Consider the following 21,530-nt stretch of genomic DNA (forward strand, 5'->3'; position numbering starts at 1 on the left):
TAACATACATTCTAAAGCTTAAAGGACTTTCCATGTCATTGGAATAGCTAATATCCCAGAAAGGACAATCCTTATTTTAAGTTAGACATGGAATTCCTGAAAACACAGGTTTCTGCCAGATATGAAACTGGTGGAACTTTTACCTTTTGAAGTTCCTGACTTGGAAAAAAAAAACCCCAACAACACACTTTGGAACTATAATAGTGAAATAATATAATTTAGGTAATTAAATTATGTGGATTTTAAAACTGTAGTAGTAGATATCATACAGGCCATGTGACAGTGCATTTTTCTTTAGCAGTTTCACATTGTTGAGTTTATGGAAGGCCTCAGCCCAACTTGAATGGGCATGGAAAAATGCATATTTTTTCTTCTCCCTGTTAGTTCACAGAACGTGATGAAGATGATTGGGATATATCATCAATAGAAGAAGATGTTTTATTGATGAAAGATGAGAAAGCTCAGAAGCCATCGACAATTCAGAAGGACGAGTCAAATGCTGCATCTCTTGTACATGCGTGGGCTCTTCCGAAGCGAAGTACACCCAAGGAGGAAGGTAATGTATTCATCCTTCCACGGTATAAGCTTTAAGCATGTGTATGGGCCTGTGTGAACCTCATGAGGTTCAACAAGGCCAAATGCAAGGTCCTACACCTGAGTCAGGGCAATCTGCAGCTTCAATACAGACTGGGGGATGACATGGTTAGAGAGCAGCCCTGTGGAGAAGGTCTTGGAGGTGCTCATTGATGACAAGCTCAGCATGAGCTGACAACGTGTGCTTGAAGCCCAGAAGGCCAACCATATCCTAGGCTGCATCAAAAGAAGCATGGCCAGCCGGTCGAGGGAAGTGATTCTCCCCCTCTACTCTGTTCTCGTGAGACCCCACCTGGAATACTGTGTCCAGTTCTGGAATCTGCAATATAAGAAGGATATGGAACTGTTAAAAGAGGTCCAGAGGAGGGCTACGAAGATGGTCAGAGGGCTGGAGCACCTCCCATATGAGGACAGGCTGAGAGAATTCGGGCTGAGGCAAGTAGTAGTAGGATAAGGGGGAAGATTTAGGTTAGGCATTAGGAAGAAACTCTTCACGATAAGGATGGTGAGGCAATGGCACAGGTTGCCCAGGGAAGTTGTGGATGCCTCATTCCTGGAGGTGTTCAAGGCTAGGTTGGGTGGGGCCTTGGGCAGCCTGATCTAGTGGGATGTCCCTGCCTATGGCAGGGGGGGTTGGAACTGGATGATGTTTAAGGCCCTTCCAGCCCAAACCATTCTGTGATTCTGATTGTATGGCTGACACACCTAGAAGAGAACTGAAATATAGTGTATTATGCATTGTAATTCAATATATGGTATCTTGTAAGAAAAGCACAAGTAAGAAAAACTATGTGCTTGGGTTTATGTCACATAAATATCGTATATGACATTTATGATATATACTGATATGTAAACAACACACACACACACATAAATACACAGAGATGCCAAGAAAATTAAATTTGATTTTAAAACATATAGGACCATCAGGCTTCAGCCTTGTCTTAAAAATTAATTATCTAGGATTTTTTTTAATCCTTTCCCAGATTTAAGGGAAGAAGGAAATTTTCTTATCTTGTCCTGAGAATAATAGTAAAATTTCAGATTTGTTCGAGGTGACCAGGCTGAGACAAATATTTGAGCTACTGGTAAAATAATAGCCTCAGTCCTACGTAGAACTTCTATAGTAGTTTCTAGCCCTAATACATCAATATACTTAAAGGTTAAAGCTGTGTCACTCATATAAAGATACTTCAGGTTATCTTTAAAGGGAAAGTAATGTGATACTGCCTGGTTGCACTGTGCATTGTATTCTGCGACAGAAACAGCCTTCGTATTATCAACACTTGTGATTTCTTCACTGGCTGAAATTCTGGACTTCCTGAAGTCCACAGGTGTTTGCTCCCATAGCACGTAATTGCATAAATAAATACAAAGTAAAAATAACCCCAAAATATTAGTAATAATTGTTGTTGGTTTTGTGTTATTTCAACAGGCCTTCATGAAGCTGATAATACAAGCACGTTAAAAAGCAGCTTGGTCACAGTATCAGACTGGAGCGATTCTTCAGATATCTAATTCCTGTATTTTTGAAGGCAAGAGCCGCTGCTTGGTTCTGTTGGGGTTGAAAATGTGGTTGAAAACATCTAATGTTTCCTATTCCTTTCTCATATCAGTCATGCAATAACAAGGAATACTGTTTACAGAACTCGTGTCTTTCAGTCCTGAATGTGAAACAAAAATACTCATGCATGCATTACCAGCCATGTCCGTTTGGAAACTGAGAGTTAATTCTTCTTTCTCATGAGCTCAGTAGTGAAAATCTCTTTGATTTCACTGAGGTGAAGACTTGCCTCCAATGTTTACATTAAAGATTGAAACTGGTCTTGCAAGAAAGCCTGTTAACCAATGAGCAGAATTTACTCCAGAGTATTACTTTATACAATTTTTAAATGCATATTTTATTGTTTTTATCATAAACTTTATATGAAATTGTGAATGTTTTAGATAAAATATTTCCATGTATTAAAATGGTACATTTCTAACATTGTTTACAATAAACACTAAATGAAAGGAAAAAAGCCTCAGCTGTAAAATTATTTATTATGAAATGCCTCCTATTCGGGGAAGTTGTTATTTTTTTATTATTAGAGTTGAGTCTTAGTTAACATGAAAGCCCAAGAATTGGAAAATAATTCACACATCAAACCAAGGTGAGGAAAGTGCTGACTTGTTGTTGCGCAAGTACTTTCCTATTTCTGTTTCATCCATATTGGCAGCTGTCTTTAAAAACCACAGGGGTGTTTTGACTTAAAAAATACAAAAACAAAGAGAAAAAGAACCTTGAAGTGCTTTGTAGTTCTAATGTATTTTAGTATCAAATGTGAAACCTTTTCTATCATACTGTGCCATTTAATAAATAGGACTATTCAGTATTTTTATATTTACAACAAAATAACCAATGTATCGAAACTCCAGGGACCTATTCGTTCAAACCTCAAGTCAGAGCCAAGTGCATGTCTAATTTTCGGGTCTAAAAAGCATTTTGTGGTTATTCATAATCTCTGATCTCATTCATTGACTCATTGTACAAATATCCCCTCAAAAGCCATCACATTTCTATGGACGGGTTGAAAAAAATAAACCAGTACCAGCTGAAGTTTTGAACCGTTTAACGGATTCAGGATTATCTAAAAAGCTCTGTTAGGTACCGCCTGCTTTTATTTGGTCAGGAATGTCTTTGGCAGAGCAAGCCAGCTACAATTGCCTGGGGTTTTTCCTTCCCTTTCCTAACCCAGTGGCTTGGAGCCATTCTGGCACCAAAGGTGTCCTGGCACCCTGCGCAGCAGGAGGGAACGGAAACAACCCTCTGGAAGTTACTTGTCACCACAGGGGTGAGCACTGAGGAGGGTAGAAGCCCAGTGGCACAAAGCAAACGCAGAATGTAGGAACTGTCTGAGTTTCATCTTGCCTGCCACAAAACTCCCCACAGGCTGCAGCCTCAGCCTTTTCTCTCCTTGCCATGCATACAAAAGCTCACAAACCCACATCCGTTCTTCTAATGCATGCATTCTTCCTAGGCCTTGCAAGACCCTCTCTAGTGACGGTTTTCATAACAACTCACCCTGACTCTCCTTGGTACCCAATTATTCTGTGCTGCTCCTGCCTCCCCGCACCCCATACTTATTTTCACTTCTTCCCTTCTCTTCCTCTTCATATTCCTATGGCACCCAATTGACCAAGTTGCCTGTTCTTTCACCCCAGCAACGTGACCAGGAGGTAAGAGCTTGCTGTTTCCCAGACTGTCATTGTCTTGCACTGCAGTGACGGTGCGCTGTGCAATTCCAGTGTCACTGCTAACATAGCTCATCAGTGATGAGATATGTTACCTGCACTGAGATATATTAACCTGCACCCAGCGTGGCTGTTTTGCCCAGTACCAAACCCATTTCAGAAGCAGTTGATGCCCTTCCCATAAGCAAACGAGATATCGAGTTGGTAAATAACCCATTTATTTTTTTCAAGAAAGCAACATCAGCTCATGATTTCCAGGTATAAACTTTACAATACCAACATTAATCTTAAAATATTATATAATAAAATTTACATCAATATGTAAAAAGCTGCAAGTTACTGTTTTAAAAAGTCATTGTCTTAGTGGTAATTACATTGGGCTTGGGGGGAAAATCACTCAGCACGAAACGTATAAACTCGTTTTTAAAACGCTTTGAATCTTCCAACAGTACAATTAAACATAAGCGTTCTTGTCGAAGTGCTTTGGTGGGGTTTTGTCTGGGACACTGTTGTGGACCTTTGTACGAGAAGACATCACAGATGCGGCTCCATTATATGCGTACCCCCTCCTGAAAAGAAAGGAGAACCAACCATTTACAGCTCATCCAACAGACAGGTAACATCTCTGTATCCAAGTATTGCAGCAATATAAAACTGAAAGAAATGTATAGGAACATAGCTATAAATTCCAGGGGAGGGAGCAGGGGGCACCTTCTTTGCCTCTGTGGTCTCATCCCAGTTTGACATTTCCCCTTCAGCATCTCTCTTTGCAGTATACAAATTCATATCCCTAGTTCACAGCCAAGTAAATTAGGGCCCAGTCCTGAAATATTGAGGCTGTTGAAGATCCTAGGTGAATAGTTACTCCCTCCAGCTATGCCTGTTCATTATTGCCCCTCTTCTGCTGCTAGAGGTCCCACTGCCACCCCCACTGCCCTTCACCTTTGTCACTTTTGATCCGATGATCTATGATTAAACAACCTTGTCTATTCACATCTGTAAGGTGACCTGACCACATTTCCTACATCAGTGAATGCATTTTTATTCCAGCTGTAGTAAGTTCATCAAGTATCTATAACACAAGTATTTGTTCTGCATCAATAATTTTTCTTAATTACATTAATGTTGAACAGAACATCCCCAATCCCATAATTTTCTTTCATCCACACAACCTTTTTCTGAACTTCACTACAAAGTGTTCTGGAAAAGCAATCAAGCCACATACATAGAGCAGGTACAAATGCGCTAGTATTGATTTCTTTCAAAAAGTACAACTTGCATTTTACCTTGGAGTATTACTGTTTTCAGCTATTGAGAAGCAGAATATACTGCCACCAATTATGCAGAGTGAAGCTCCAGCCCATCCAATGAATAAAGCTGCTCCTAATTCATACCTACAGGAAGTTAATAAATGGGTTTAACAAGAGAGAGCATGAATTTAACAGTTTTTCAGAATAAAAAAATCCTAAATTTTACTTTTTTTCCTGAATAACTTTCCATTGACATAGATTTTATTCATCACAAAATCACAGCTCTGCTGTTGACCCATGTTCTTCTCATTTCCCTCTTACTGTGGAGGGAAACTGTTCCTGTGGTACACTTGGGCAATGCTTAACCTCCCCACACAGGTAAACAGGGTGTCTGGCTTTCCACATCTCCTCCTGGATTGCTTGGCTGAAGGGTTACACGACTCTTTGATCCATTTACAGCACAGAGCTCCTGTCTCCTCGGACCATTTCAGGTTTGGTCCTGCTAGCTGCCAAGCTGGACTGGGCTTTGACCAAGACGGTGACTTGAGCTGCTGCCTACAACTCGCCATAACTCTCCCTTCTTACTTTCAGGATCTCTCACCCTCCCTATCCACACTCCAGCCTGCTCAAAACATGAGGCTTTTATACGCATGTATAATACGCACATGCAATATGCATACACATATGTGCAATGTATGCATATACATATATGGATATGCACACACATGGATGAATATGCAGATCTACATGTCTGTACGAGCACATGCCGGCAACTTTCTGCTTCTCTAGTCCTTGTGGCTGGACTCAGGCTGGAAGATGCTGCTCCTCTCCAAGCCCTTGAACACAGCTCCAGGTCACCAGGAACAGTTCCCTCTGCCACCCAGAGCATTTGTTTGCAGGCAGAAATTGCTCAGGTTGACTCCAAGAGGAGATGTGGTGGTACTCTAGGAGCACACAAGGGTAAGTCCAAGTTTCTAAAGCAACAGTAGTAAATGAAAGAAAAGAATGGCATGGAGAAGACATTCTTTTCCTCCCCCTGCTTGAGCTTAGACCCCATAACCTGACCTCTGGAGCTTCAAGATGAGTAGCAAACCATGGCTACCACTTGTCTTCTTCCCTTCACAGCTCTTTGCCTGAGATGCTGCTCTTTAAAACAGTTTCAAGAGTCTCATATGCCTCACTATTAGGACAGACTGAGTGTGTCCTGCTCCTTCTTCCCAGCTCCAGCTCCTCCTTTAGGAAACCTTTATCTCCTTCTGACTCTTAGGATCCTGTGTTGAAAACAATCCCCAATCCAGCCACAGTTATCAGTCAGGTGGTTGTGCTGTTCAAACCTTTGCTACTAAGCGTGTTTATTAATTGCAAGCTCTGGTGAGGCAGCTGAATGAAAGCCTCTCCCTGACAGTCTGCCGGTATAGCTGAAAGACTGTGCACTTGATTCCATATGAACAAATCCTAATTTAATGTTAGCTGAAATATGTAACTGAAAACACCGGTAAGCTGTTCTACAAAACTCGCCTTTACAAAGATGACACCGTGGAAGCATTCAGAAAGTCCCAGTGAGCCTGAATTTCTATAGCAATTTCTATAATAGGTCACAATGCTGGCAAATGCTGGCTGGACAGACCTTTAAAAAGAAAAAGTCATACAGGGAGAAAAAGCTGCACTTGGGATACCAGTGATAGAACTATGGACACCCAGGTTCAAATAATTTCTGACTTGGGGACCTATTGCCAAAAAGAGATGGAGCCACTAGAGCTCACAGGTAGGATACTTTGTGAGGGCTTGCATGTCACACTTCATGGACTCGTTGAAGCACTCTAACTTCTAGGCTTCTTTTCCATTTTCTGTTCATATCATCCTAAGCAGAGTTTTTATTTACCAAGCCTTGCTAAAAAAGAATCAGATTTGCCCAAACATTCTCCATACCTAGTGTGGAACTTGACCACCCAACCCTCAAACTAAGCTGCTGGAAACCATAGCTCAGCCCCCTTTCACCCTGGAAAACCCTGCACCCAGCCCCATTCGGCCACAAAAGCTGCCAAACATTTAAAGCTTTAACTCTTTAATTCACATTTCTAACCATGTGCTACCGTTTTCACAAGGCTTGGACAGATTTCTGCCTGTTCAGAGACTGGGGGTTCTCTGATGAGAAGCGGATATCTACATCACAGCTCATCACCGAGGATCCCATTGTAGTCAACACACAAGAAATACACATTAAGTACACTTCTGAAATATGAACACTGCATCACACCAGCAAGGTGACTCTTCAACAAGTTGCAAAGGCAGAACAAAGTGATTAACTCTCATGTGAAGTGTCATGAGGTAAGTCCCACCTTGGGGATCCCATCATCCCCACAGGTACTGCCAGAGCAAATCTAAGGCACATGGATCCACACAAAAGTCAGGGCAGACAACCGTGGTGCTGAAGAACACAGCTGGACCAAGACACAAGAACTGCTGTAAGAACTCACTCATCAAGACAATTTGCCTATAAAATGTGAAGCACAAATTTGTTTCCACATTTCCATCTAACAACATTAAACGGTTGACCAGAGGTGAATGTGAGAGAGATGAGGAGACCAACTGCCATCTCCCTTCCTGAAGCTCTTCAGTGTTACAGAAAAGAAATCAAGATTACTGTAGGTTTAATTGGGTAGAAAAGAATAACTTGACTGTGGCCTACAAGTCAGGAAAGAAGATATGGAGTCCAGGCTTTGCTCTTGGGATTGGCCATACTTTTGAAACAAAATTTGCTACTATAACATGTCTAAACAGATTGTATATATGGGCTCTTCTGGGGTGACTGAGGGGCATGGTTTAGGGATTCTTAGGAATGGTTGGACTCAATGATCCAGTGGGTCCTTTCCAACCTAGTGATTCTATGATTCTATGACTGCTACACTGATAGGTTAATGAGTTGCAGAGCTGGCCTAATTGGTCTCTCCTCCACATCTTTAAATGGATAAAACACTTTGCAATTTACATTGGTGTTTATGAGGAAAACTTCAATTTTCAATGGCGTACCAACCTGTGCACGGCTCCCTGATTATTATCCAGTCCATCTTTTCAGTGTTTAAGAAGCCAACCCCAACCTCCCACCAAAATCCAGTACATAAGTAAACCCTACCATATCACAAAACCCTTATATGCACTGGCACCTCCAGAAGAAGAGATTTTTAAAAAAGAGAAAGTTTTTTTAGAAGAAATTTCTGCACTTGCTGTTTTTCCCTTCCCTCTTTATCACTAAAATGTTTGCAGGAAACACACTCTTCTGTTCTTATCATTCTTGGTTGCAAGAATCAAAACAACCAGTCTCCGAAGTCTGTGAGTGCGTACGCACTGTCTCCCATCAGTGAATTCAATCTGCTGAAGGATCACTTTGAGAAGATCACTGGCAGCTTGGGGGGAGCGCAGGACATTGATGAAGAGGCTAGAGGCGGTGACCACTGAAGACTAAGAGAATTCAAATGCAATGAATGGAAAGAGACTTTTGGCTGCACTGAACAAGCAGGCTAAGAGCAGATATTTTGACTGCAATTCAGGAAGGCAGAACTTGGTGAAATGGAGAAAATATAATATGAGTACAGAAGAAAAATATTCTAGTTGTTACATATGTTACGATCATGAAGTAAGCTCCCAAGCAAACCAGTTCAAGTTTCATTAGCCAACTAGATATTGGCATATGTAGAGGACTTACCTACCTACCTACAGACTCTGTGACAGAACCTAGGGTTCGAACTTTTCTTTAACACTACCTACACAATTAATCTACACAACCACTCAATGGAAATACATATTTGTAATGTCTAATTCTTACGAAGCTTGTAAAATGGAAAACAGATTCAAAAGTCACAGCACGACAGTGGAAATAGGTCTTGTGTGACCTAAGCATGATCCATTCAGAAACAAGAAAGATGTAGAGAGACAATTTGTTATAAAAAAATGATGGGAAGTTAGTCAGATAATTTGGATAAACTAAGCTCACTCATCAGTAAGAATGATAATGCACATCAAAGTAAAATTTCAGAAAAGGCAACGAAATACATTACTCCAACATATTTTACACTGGTTGAGAGAGAAAAGAGGCAAAGGCCACCGTCAGCTTAATTTGACACAAGGCCATTGCATGAGAAACACTGTATGCAACTCAAATTACCACTTTAGGCTACCCTCTCTGCCTTTATCCTTGTGGTCATGACTATGTGTGCATGTTGAGCTATGTGTGTTGTTTAGAAAAAAGGTAATTTCTGCAGAGGATGTTTTACTACCTTTATTTCAATATTTAAATTGAATGTATTTGCTCACAGTAAAAACTCTGCTGCGAGATCGGCCCATTCTTTTGCAACAGAACAGAACAGGAATACAGTATAGGAAAGGGACTTCTGGCAACAACCATGGTACTTTTCACAAGGAACAGTAAGCCTGATGAATAATTAACTTCTGGCTGTATAGCCAAGCTCCATTTTCTTCACAGTATCTCACACAGTTATTTCTTTTGGAGGTTTCTGGATCCTGTCCTTACCATATCAAACAAGCAAAAACTACAGCAGAATGATGGAGGAAACAATATGAATTTGTTTTCAAGACAGAAGAAGCAGTGCCAGCCCTACCACAAACATGGATCCAGTTAATGCTATTTATTCAGACTATTTTCTTTCTGTCAAGAATAAACTAAAAGGCACAGGGCTCCTTACTGAGCCCTTACTTCGATCTCGGGGAAATCAATACCCAATGCTTGACATATTCTGAAATCACTACCAAGAAAACTTTGAAATTCTTGTCTTTAAAGACAACTTGGCATTACATAAGAAATCAAACCAAGAAAGTCTATGATGGTATAATTTACAGCCAGTGTTTACAGACTTGGTGGATAAGATGTGAATCCAAAATCTAAGATGTGAATCCAAAATCCAAGCACTGGTTCATGAATTGCTGCCTTTGTAGGTCCTAAGAACTTGCACAGCTTTAAAGGGCATCTTTAGGGATGGTCATCACTTCTGGTGTGGATCCTACGTCTATAAATACTTGCTTCCTTGAATTTAATTAAATGCACAGTGAAAGCATCTATGTTAATGCATAAATGATGGCAGGTTACAATAAGGTTTATGGTCCAAATTTTAGTCGTCTGGATTCAAAAATCTATCAGCAAAACGTCCAAGGAGCCTGACAAAACCTCTCTTCAAGAGGAGTCAAGATTAAACAGTGCTCGGCAGCTTTATGGAAACGATCTTCTGTCAAAAGCCTAAGGAAATAATTTTCTTCCTTTTCTAGCGAATGATGTGCCTAATGAGTGCTTGTCTTGTGAAACCCCTTTGCTGCATCTCTGACATAAAGGCAAGCTTCACTACTGATAAACCCCATTTGCTCTGCAGCAAGCAGGGCAGAACCCTGCTAAGCCGTGATAAGCCCAGGCACAAAGATTACAGAGCAATCACTGTACATGAAGGTGTTTGTTTGTTTGTTAAATTTCAGCATATGGTTACTACAGTTGGAAAATACTATTAAATAAAACTGCAGCCCACTCTCCTTCTCTGCTCAACATGGTGCACAGTATGAAACTTAAGGTGTACTTCTTTGAAAGATTTATGGGTATAGGAAAGTACTTACTTTTGTGCAACAAAAGAAGGATCAAAGAACTCAGACGTAATCCTGTTTGCATACAGGGAACAACTAGTCATAGAGCACAACCCTGAAAAGCATAAGACAAACCATTCAGTGGAGCCAGCAGAAGAGCTTTGGGCCTGACCCTGAAGCCAATGAAGTCACGGAGAATTGTGTGTGGATTTCTGCGGAAAAGAAGCAGCTCTGGTATGACTTCCAATACTCAAACTTAAGGAAATAAAGTATATTTACCAGAAAGTATGAAGATCAGTCCAGCTAAACACGCTATTTTTGCTTTAGTCTGATCGGAGCCTCCGACTTTTGTACACTTCATCCCAACCAGTCCAAAAACAGCACCGAAGAAGCCCAGGCAGACAGCGGAGATCATTAGTCCTCTGCAGGCTTGGATGTAACCTGCAGTGAGAAAGAGCAAGGCTAACGTGAGAACCAGGACCACAACAGAGTTTGCTGTACCTCCTCTCCCTCTGCGCAATGTCAGGCAATCACTGCTGCAAACCAAATCAGACCTTGGCTGGAGAAACATTCACCTTACCATTGAGTGTATTCTCCCAGGTGATGTTCATCCTGAGCCCAGCTCATAACAAAAATACTATGGTATTCAGGACTGCAAAAAACAATCACGTGGCATTTGGGACAGTATCTGCAAGAGCTTGTACCCATGAGGTTCTGAAGAACAACTCCATGTGATCTATGCAGCAGCTGTCACAGGTTGCAGAGCCATTCTGTGCACACAAAGCAAGCCTTGACACATGCAAGATGATGCAAGACAACTGGCAGCAAACCGTCTAGGGTCTTGGACCTGCCTGGACATGCAACCAATCTGATTTGGTTCCAAGAAGGCCCGCATTCTGCAATGAAGTCAAACATGTGCTCAGCTTCATGGATAGCAATAACCCAGTGAGATAAAATGAACTACTTCCATACTTAAGCCTGGACAAATGTGGCTGGTTTTAGTCACATACAGTTTTGCTGTGCTGGCTACCAGTGCTCTGAGCTGGACCTACCAGGGGCAGGGCCTTTCAGCAGCTTTCAAGCAGTTTGCTTGGCCTCTTCTCCCTTCTGAGTATATCTTGTAATAGAAAGGCTGTGATAATCACTGTTTACAGGGTGGAACACTGCAATCTTACACAGCTGAATAACCATCACAAGATGTTTTTCTTCATAACTTGTCGTTACATCTCATTTAAAATGAAAATGTACTTCCACTATTAAGGTATTCATTCTTTTCACTTTGATCTCCAGTGGGTGGAAATGTTGAAAGCTAAACCATATTTTCATTGCCTATTACGCCAAATTTTACATAGCAACAAATAACCAACAAAGGAACCCTGCAGAAAAGTCTAATATATAGGAAATATATCTATTAAAACAGGAACTAGAGGACAGCTAATGAAAACAGAAGGCAGCAGATTTAAAACAAAAAGTGCACTTGTTCATATGATGAAGTTGTGGAACTCTTTTCCATATGATAAGTGAATGCTAAAGGTTTACAGAGATTCAAAAAGAGACTGCACACATTCCTTAAAGAGAAATCTGTGCCAGGCTGCAAACGGCTATCACTGATGCCATTTCTGTATCACCTCCTGCCACTTCTCTACATCTGTCGGCATGTGTGTAGACTTCTTTGGTTTGTAAGATGCTTCCGTAGCCCATCTGCTAAAGAAATATAATAGTCAATGAAATAACTGTAACTGTTGTACGGCTCTCAAGTCAGACTATAAGAGAGAGTCATTTGTGCCTGTTGAAATGTCTGTTGTTATAATTAAAGTACGTTAGCCTGAATTATAACATAGTCTCCAATGGTAGAAGGATGAGCCGTCCTCTGGAGATACCTCCTTTTCTCCATTCATGATACATAAAGTGGAGGGTATAGGGTGACTCACAGTGAAAGTCAGATTGTAGTTACTTAAAATCAGGTGAGATGACTACCTTTCTCATCCAACTCGGCAGAGTAAAATCTCCTCAACGGTGACACATAATCATTCTCCCAGACAGTTCAGTTCAAACTTGGGTGGCAGGTTCCCCTCTGCTTTTGAGTCAGATCCGCTGTTCCTAATTTTTTTGTTCACTCAGGCAAGACCCAAGGGATGTCAGTAGGCAAAGGGCTTTATGAAGATCTCAAGAGGTGGTTCTTAGTTTATAATACCCAAGTCTGAAGAAAACAGTCTTGCTTTGTTAATTTTTGCTACAGGCATGGAAAAGCTGGCTTTTATTACTTTTGATGGTGTATAATGTATTTCTAGCAGCACACAGGTAAAGTGGGAGATGAAGACTGGCAAGAAAGCTATTATTTTTTGACAGGTCCAATTTATTGACACTGTTAGTAGCTAATTGACACATTAAAGTGCTGAACCATGAACATATTTACCCAGAGGTCCTCTAAACTTTTATTTATGTCTGAACCTTCTAGGAGAAACAGTAAATATTCACCCCAACCAAAATAACCAGCATATGCTAGGAACCACAGAGCTGAAATTCAGCTGTTCCTGAAGGTCAATACACAGTTTTAGACTAGGTAGAGGGTAGTGAGACAGCAAGAAATAATTAACTCACTCACTCAGAAATCATTTTCAATTATAAACAGCATGAGCTGGAGGACTGCTCAGTTCTGCTGAATGAATAACCTTCCTCACTAAATATTTCACTGAATCAGGCAGGCCAGACGTGGTGGGACTTATTTCAGTTCACCACAGCAAGCATCCAACTGACACACATTTTAAAAATAAAATACATGAAATAAACTCACAATCTACACCAGTGAGGTAGAAGAGAAGACTCTGTTAGTCCCACTAGTCTCACTGAAGCATTAGGAAGCATGAAAGAGTGAAATCAACCTTTTCACCAAAACCAGCCTCCTATTGCTTGGACCCTATGCTAAAAGTATGTATAGCATATGGCAGTAAGAGTAATTAAACTTTTTCTTTGCTTCCTAGAAAGCAAGAACATTACATTGCTTACCAAGGTTTACAATGAAGAGTAGTGTAAGGGGAAACTGTCTATCTCTTCTCATTCCTCCACTGAAGACTTAAGACTGTCCCCTTCCCAAACATTTATTGTCTGTGTTTTCACCAGCTCCTGTAGGAGGCTCATCATGTACACATTGACCACCCAAATGAAGCTCCCAAGCAACAAAAAGCCTTATGTTTTTAACAGACAAGTGGGCAAACATGCATTACTCATAAAGTCATGTTTAGCAGCATTCCAAGAGAAACCTATTTCAAAGTGCTTTTTTTTTTTAAAGGGTTTAAAAAAAAAAAAAAACCAAATGTTTCTTGTCTTGCATTCAAATTAATCTTGCTAGATCTTCAACTTGCTTGGCTTACTGCTCTCACACTTGTCTCTCATGATCACAAAGAGGCAGAATTCATACATTCATACCATATGACACTCGGAAAAAAAAATATATGCAAAGTTCTGGGGACGGTCACTCACACAATAAATGCCTCCAGTGGCATCTTGCAGTCTGCATCACGTGAAGTATAACAGGTTGCCTTACAGATACACTGCAGACTCCTTCTAAAAGTACACACCCATTGCTTTTATATGCTTCTCTAAGCTCTAATACCCCTTTTTAGCTGTTAACTAAAGTTTTGTTCAGCTCTCTTCCTACAAAAGGTCATCAGATCCACTGTAGGAAATACTGTAATTGATATGTCCTCTTTTAGGGCGGCGGTTTCATCACTTAAGTTTCCACCTATGACCAGTAGGGCACAAAAGTTAACAAATTTAAGTCCCACAGACAGCAAGAGTGATTTTGCTTTCATACAGAATGTGGGGCTGGGCTCTTAACAGGGGCTGACCAAACCAATGAGTAAAGGTTCAGGAATGAATAAAGGTAGAAGGGTATATCACACGTTGGGTATCCCATCTGTTGGCTGCTTGTATGGAATGATGACCTGAGAGCCACGAGGGCAGCCCCACTGCCCTGCCACACTACAGCAACCTGGGAAGCACAGTCCCAAGAGCACTCTGGGATGCAAATCGAAACAAGGGTAGCAGAGAACCACCTCTGGATCACTCTTGGCCCAAACTGAAACACTCCTTCTGGAAAAGAAAGGACTCCTCCTGCCTAGCACCTGGCATGGTGGTACCCTGATTTCTTAGCCCTTCATTTTCCCTTTGATCTTCGGGCAGACCTGAGTAGTCTCTCTGAATAAGAAGTTCAGCAAAACTCAGAGGTTTCCAATTTGACCAAAAAACTTTTCTGTAGAAGAGGAACTGCCCTGTGAGGCAAATCCTCCAGCCCCATGAGAAAGGAGTGGAGCAGTACCACCTTTCCCTGAGACTATAAAGATATTTTGTGTGATTTCCCGGTTCTCGCCTACCATTTCGAGGAGAGTAACACACTAACAGCTCATGTATCTCTATACACTCAAAAATACTTCAGGGAAAAACAGGAAATGGGATCTGCCCTTTTTTGTGTGTTCTGAGTCCCTCACCTGAGGATGGAGTCAGGAAGTCCCATGTTCACAATCACAGGGAATGGGATCCAGTTTAGCCACGTAAGTCTATGTAAAGAGGAAGAGGACGGAAGGGAGAGGCTACTTGAGTGTCAAGGCAGATTCCACTTCATGCTGACATACAACTTTTTCTAAGCTATGTGTGACGCACTGCAACTCTGAAGCACGCTCCTGCATTGGGGAAGGGTTAGGGTGGAAAGGGGGACATACACACCCACTGTCAGATACTAATGGGTTCTCAGCAGAGACCATAAATGCCAGGAGAGGAATGTGGGCTACACTAGCTACTGAAAGATAGCTGACTGTGGTGGCGGCCCCTCTACCCCACTCCTGCTTGCCTGGTCTGTGGCTGTGGCGTTTCTGCTACTCTCTCTTCATCCTGCCTTTCATTCACATTGTGTCTGGGTACCAGGACCTGTCCCCACACCATTTAGAGATGCCATTGAGAAACACTGAAGCCAAGAACCTTCCACTACTGATAAACAGTCTGGCCAGGACGATGGGATAAGGCCCACCCAGATGTGCACCGTGGATTCACTTCTGTCCAAAATGAGTTAGCGCTCTGGTGGCTGTTTCACTGTGCAGAAGGTGCCTCAGAAACAAATTCCTTGGGCAAATGGAATGTGTTATCCAATGCACAAGGTTTCAATGCACCAGAGTTTGGAGGAAGGGGTGGTAAGGACTCTGTTGGTAACTATGCTTTTCTTACTCTGCAAACAGATTAACCCAGAACTGAAAGAACAGCTAAACAACAGATTTGCTGGATCCCAAAGGTTACGCACTGGCAAACACGCTGTGCCCACCTGCACACAGATCAACTTGGCTCCTTGCCCAAGCCTGGAAACCATGTTCTAACCTGCTACACTTGGCCAAAGGGTGACTGACACCAACAGAAGCCAGCCACCCCTCCTACCGCTTTGGAGGAACTGACTCCCCTCCGCCACAATGGGGCTGTGTCATAAGAAGGTCTGGGAAATGGTACTTCTCCATCCAAGGGAAGCATCCTGCAACAGTGATGCTTAAGGGTTGCCTGCATTACCTCTTTTTAGTGTCTTGACCTCTTTTAGCCCTTTGCGCATACAGAGGTTAAAGGTTTTCTGATATGCCTATTAATTACCTTCACGATAATGTTAATCCTTGTTATGATAACATTAATCTCTGTTAGTGATCTGATTAACAGACTTTCTCTTCCTTTTAAACAAACCTTTCACACCAAAACTCACTCCTAGACTCTAGTGCAAAGGGAATGTCAGACCAGACCATGGAGAGTAGACCTGATTTTTCCAGAGTATCAAAGCCACTTGTATAGTTTAATCAATTATGACCATAAAAACTTGGAAAAGGTGCCATTGTTTTAAAAATCTATCCTCCGTTTCTCCACTCCAGAGGCTAGAAACCAATGCCACCCACACTTTCTCCATCACTACCAGCCATACCCAGCATGGTCTTATTACAGTTACAAGTTTAGGTGTAAAGATTTCCTGCAGTGACCCAGTTTCCCAGTAGGGCTTCCTTAAAGGGCAAAAATGCTTCCCCTTAACCAGGGAAGAAAAGCAGCACCAACTCATCCTCTCGTTTCAGGCACTAGAGCAAAACTCTCAGCTTTGCTCCAGAATAACACCGTCCTCAAACTACACGGAGCTTTGCATCGCTTTTGCATGCCTTTGCATCGCTCACTGCCCCAAGCTTTTACACTGTCATTTATCAATGAAGCAATTACACCTGAGTTAATAACCACTTAGCAAACAGAACCAAAGTGACATTAATTAAAAGAAAATGACGCCAAGGCTTGTTCTTCGCCACCGACCGTTGCGTGGCTGGCAAAACCATACAAAAGAGGAATGTCACGACAGTGGAAAATAAATTGGCAAGAAAAAATTGCTTGCATTCTTCTTGTGTCAAATCCACACGCACGGAGTCTTCCGATGGGGAAAATAAAGAAGCTGATAGCAAGAGAGGCCAAACCAGGCACTTAGGCACCAAATATAATCTCAAATGGTGGTGTTTAGGGGAAAATACCCACTTTCATGGGTGTGTGCAAGCAGCACGGTGTCTCCTAGGGGACACGAGGTCACTCAGCCCCGTGCGGGAGCCACCTCTGCCACGGTCCCCGCTGTCCCCCGACCCCTTCCAATGCCTGGCAGCCCCGTCGAGGGGCATCGCCCACCCTCGCCATCCCCGGAGGAGCCCCTGATATCCACAGACCCACACGGGGCAGAGGGTGGGGGAGGTGGGATGGGGGGATGTCGGGAGCCTGACCGTCCAGCGCCAGCATGGATGGAAAGTCCTTGCAGTTGGAGACGCCGGTGGAATCGGTCACGCAGGTCTTCCAGAGGTTGGCCCAGAAGGTGGCGGTGGTGATGACCGTCCCGTCGATGGTGGACACCTTCCAATAATCGGTGGGCAGCGTGGAGGAGACCAGCACCCAGCCCGAGATGGTCAGCAGGAAGGCGATGATCTCCGCAGAGGTGCTCGCCATGGGCCCGGCGGCGGCGGAGCCCCAGGAGCGGCGGAGTCCCGGGAAAAACGGAGCCCCGGGAGCGGCGAAGTCCCGGGAACAGCGGAGCCCCAGGAAAAACGGAGTCCCTGGAACGGCGGAGCCCGGGGTAAAACGGAGTCCCGGGAACAGCGAAGCCCCGGGAGCGGCGGAGTCCCGGAAAAAAACGGAGTCCCGGGAACAGCGGAGCCCCGGAGTCCCGGGAGCGGCGGCAGCGGGCGGAGCGCGGCGGGGGCGGCCGCGCAGCCCAATCAGCAGGGGGAGCTCCCGGCGCCCCCGCCTCCCCCGCGCTTTCCCGGGATCCCGCGGGGAGGGGAGCGCTGGCCCTGGGGGGATCTCAGCCCCTCGGAACATCCCTGGGGGCCCGGTGGGGAGCAGGGAGCTCCTCCTGGGAGGGACTCGAGCCCCCTGGGGTCTCCCTGAGGTCCCAGCTGGGAGAGGGGCGCTGCCCTCGGAGGGACCCCGACCCCTCGGAGCATCCCTGGGGTCCCGGCGGGGAACGGGGCACTGCTCCCGGGGCAGACCCTGGTCTCTCGGAGTCTCCCCGATATCCTAGCTGGGAGCAGGGAGCTGCCCCTGCGGGGGTCTCCAGCCCCTGGTGTCGCCCTGAGGTCCCGGAGGGCCGCTGCTCCCGGGGAGACCCCGACCCCTCGGAGCCTCCCCGACATCCCAGCTGGGAGCAGGGCACTGCCCCTCGGAGGACTCCGGAGCCCTGGTGTCTCCCCGGGGTCCCGGCTGGGAGAGGGGCGCTGCCCTCGGGGAGGACCCCGACCCCTCGGAGCATCCCTGGGGTCCCGGCGGGGAAAGGGGCGCTGGTCCCGGGGGAGCCGCTCGGAGCCTCCCCAGCATCCCATCTAGGAGCAGGGAGCTGCCCTTAGGGGGGGTCTCCAGCCCCCTGGTGTCTCCCTAAGGTCCCGGTGGGGAGCGAGGCGCTGCTCCCAGGGAGACCTCGACCTCTCGGAGCCTCCCCGACATCCCAACCGGGAGCTGCCCTTAGGGGGGTCTCCAGCCCCTCGGTGTCTCCCTGAGGTCCCAGTGGGGAGCGGGGAGCTGCCCTTGGGAGGGACCTCAGTCCCTCGGAGCATCCCCGGGGTCCCAGCCTGGATCGAGGCTCTACCTTCGAGGGGATCCCGACCCCTCGGAGCCTTCCTGGAGTCTCGGTGGGGACCCCTGCCCCCAAGGTCTCTGTGGCTCCCCGGGGTCAGCAATGAAATACAGATCTGAAACCGACAAACGAAAAACTGCTCAACCTGTAAAATTAGGTTTTAGTATGTCCTTCCCTGCAGATGAGCGTTGCAGGGCATGGCAGAAGGTGGCAGCAACTTGGCACACGCTTCCTTAGCCTTCTCGCACTAGTTTCAGGTTTGCACCTCTTTACATCATTTTGGATAAAACAGGATTTACAAGAGAATGAAGGTATAAATTAGCCCTGCTTGAAGGGTGCTTGCTGAAAGACACAGAGTGGGTTTGAGGTGGAATTGACTTCATCTGTCCTAAGCCAACTGCATGGGCTGTCCCCGAAATTCCTTTCTGCACCCAGACAGCCCTCTGCCCCCTCCAAAATACCCTTCCGAGGGGGTTAGTTTTGAGCAATGCTTGTAGAATACATTTGCGCCGAGAATATCAAGCGGTTCACGTTCATACAAGGAGGTAAGCTTTTGGAATACGTGGCAAGGTATTTTAATCCCCTGAATTTCAGCTGCCCTCCTGTGATTATCCAACCACAGATGATACAGCTTTTAAGAGCTGGTTTTGCAATGTAAGGTGATGAACTTGGGGTTTTCTGCCTCAGTCTTAATGCACTGGCATTCGAGCCTGCAGCTCACAGGTGTAAAGTTCTCCACTGCGGCTTCTCCTCTTGATTGAAGCTGTTTACTTTCCACATCAGTAGTATATTTGCTATTGATGTGGAAAGTACACTGCCGGTCTTTACCTTCCTCCTACTTATTTCAAAACTATTGTTACATTTTCTAAAGCTTTTTGCCAGATGGGCAATCACTGGAGGATAAGAAGCCACATTTACATCATTATTCTTTTGATGAATGGTCTTTGGTTTTGCCCTGTGGACACAAACCCGGATGTAATTACCTTATAGACATTTGAATTAGGAAAAAAAAAAAGGAAAAAACACAGCTAGAGTTAGGTGTACCCTTTGATGTATGTCAGAGCTGGAGGAGTGCAGGCTGTTTGTTGTTCTGTTAATGCCGCAGCAGGACAAAATGGGGTCTGCAGCAGCATTTAGTGATGAGGGGTCCTTTTGTGGCCTCTCTGCTTCCTTAGTACCCTACAACTTGCAGGTAATGCACAGAGGCAGTGACTGGGAAGAGGGAAAGGGGGAAGCAGGCAGCAGGCTTGTTTGCACAGCAGCATTGGGAATGGAATATGCTTTAGCTCCCATTCAACTTCTGTGCCAAGATGTCCCCTCCTTTCCTCAGGAGAGAAAAGGGAAAGAAAAGATCTGGATGTGGATGAACCACACTCTGTTGTGGTGTCGGGCTGTAACCAGAGCTCACACTGGGACACAGAGAAGTGCTTTTGAGACAAGGAATAGGGTCGTGACCATAGATCCAAGTCTCATCTACATGACTTTATGATCTATGTATCGTAGGGCATGGCAGCAGAAAGGGGAGAAAAAAGGTTATTTGAATATTTCCTCCCATCATAGCACTTTGAGGTCTTGCAGACTGGGTTTCTCTTCATGGTGAAAAGCTAGGTCAACCCAAGCAGCTATTAGCTAGAATCTAATCCAGTCTGAGGTAGAAGACTTGAGCCCAAGTCTAGGTCATCGTATTTTCTTGTCATGGGGACCTCACCTATTCTTTTATTGATAATGCCGCTTTGGTTGGTGTAAAGCTTGTTGAATCCAGGGATGAGCATCTGGGCAAATTTTGGCCAGGGCCCACCAGAAGTTGTCAATGTGCTTCCACACTATAACCAGAAGGTTGGAGCAAGTGTTGAAAGATAGGAGCATAGCCTGGGAACTTCTAGGTTTGAGTCTGAGCCCTGAGGAAGAGGAGGAAGAGGAGCTTTCTGACAAGCATAGGCAGCCCTTCCCAGAGGAGCTGTGGAAGGGGCAGGATGGGTGAATAGCCCTGCTGAAGGTGGATAACCCTGCTGAAGCTGCTGTGGGCTTTGCCTGTGATCTCCAATAACCAGTCCACTCTTCTTTCAACAGAGCTGGAGTTCAGGCACAATGTGCAGCGTGGACCCCTGTCTCTCTGACAGGCACTTATTTACTGCCAGGAACTTCAGAGGCAGCCCATGCAGGTGGCTTAGGACAGATGAAGTTAATTCCACCTCAAACCCACTCTCTATCTTTCAACAAGCACCCTTCAAGCAGGGGTAATTCATATCTTCATTCTCTTGTACATCCTGTTTTATCCAAAATGATGTAAAGTGGCCTCAGCACATATGAGAACCAGGCTTACTTCAGCTTCAAGGAGAGACTCCTTTTTCTACTCCTAACACTGCTGATTCTAAGGATGTTTATGCTACTAGTCCAGTTGCTACCACCTTTCTCGTCTAAAATAAAAGACATTGAAGTTCTGATCTCATTGGGGGTGGTGTAAACCCAGAATGACATTGTGCATGGCTGAGTATTTCATCCTAGGTTGACGAGTAAGGGAAGCTGCAAGAGATATATTCCCTTATTCCCTGATACCAATATGGAGACATGCTTTTAGCCCCCTTCAGCCTCTGTCTCCCTGCCACCATAGTTCTGGCTTTGCCTACTTGACTTTCAAAACTACTTTTAACCTGTGTAGTAGACTGAAGGATTTGGCCTTTGCTTTGTTTCTTGTTCCCTTCTTTTGGGACAACTTATGACCTGGGAAATCTTTGGAAGTTCCTCAGATCATTGTGGGACTG

General features: G+C 44.4%; 2 protein-coding genes across 5 annotated transcripts in view; one reads left to right on the top strand and one right to left on the bottom strand.

The window, feature by feature from the left end:
• The window catches only part of DZIP1 (DAZ interacting zinc finger protein 1), a 44,077-nt gene extending 41,479 nt beyond the window's left edge, over nt 1-2,598 (top strand). For 2 of the 3 annotated variants that reach the window (XM_054078214.1, XM_054078235.1), the window contains 2 exons: nt 385-556; nt 2,030-2,598. In XM_054078214.1, coding sequence (XP_053934189.1) covers nt 385-556; nt 2,030-2,112 — 255 coding nt within the window. In that variant the 3' untranslated portion in view covers nt 2,113-2,598. The remainder of the gene's footprint in view (nt 1-384; nt 557-2,029) is intronic. The other variant, XM_054078224.1, reaches the window with a different exon arrangement.
• A 1,419-nt stretch (nt 2,599-4,017) lies between these two features.
• The window catches only part of CLDN10 (claudin 10), a 62,030-nt gene continuing 44,517 nt past the window's right edge, over nt 4,018-21,530 (bottom strand). The window contains exons 1-5 of one of the 2 annotated variants that reach the window (XM_054056136.1): nt 17,426-17,897; nt 10,938-11,099; nt 10,692-10,773; nt 5,115-5,222; nt 4,021-4,397 (exon numbers count right to left, since the gene is read on the bottom strand). In XM_054056136.1, coding sequence (XP_053912111.1) covers nt 4,283-4,397; nt 5,115-5,222; nt 10,692-10,773; nt 10,938-11,099; nt 17,426-17,645 — 687 coding nt within the window. In that variant the 5' untranslated portion in view covers nt 17,646-17,897 and the 3' untranslated portion in view covers nt 4,021-4,282. Of the gene's footprint in view, nt 4,398-5,114; nt 5,223-10,691; nt 10,774-10,937; nt 11,100-17,425; nt 17,898-21,530 lie in introns of those variants that run through there. The other variant, XM_054056137.1, reaches the window with a different exon arrangement.

Source organism: Cuculus canorus, chromosome 1 (assembly GCF_017976375.1).
Source record: "Cuculus canorus isolate bCucCan1 chromosome 1, bCucCan1.pri, whole genome shotgun sequence".
Classification (NCBI taxonomy): Eukaryota; Metazoa; Chordata; class Aves; order Cuculiformes; family Cuculidae; genus Cuculus; species Cuculus canorus.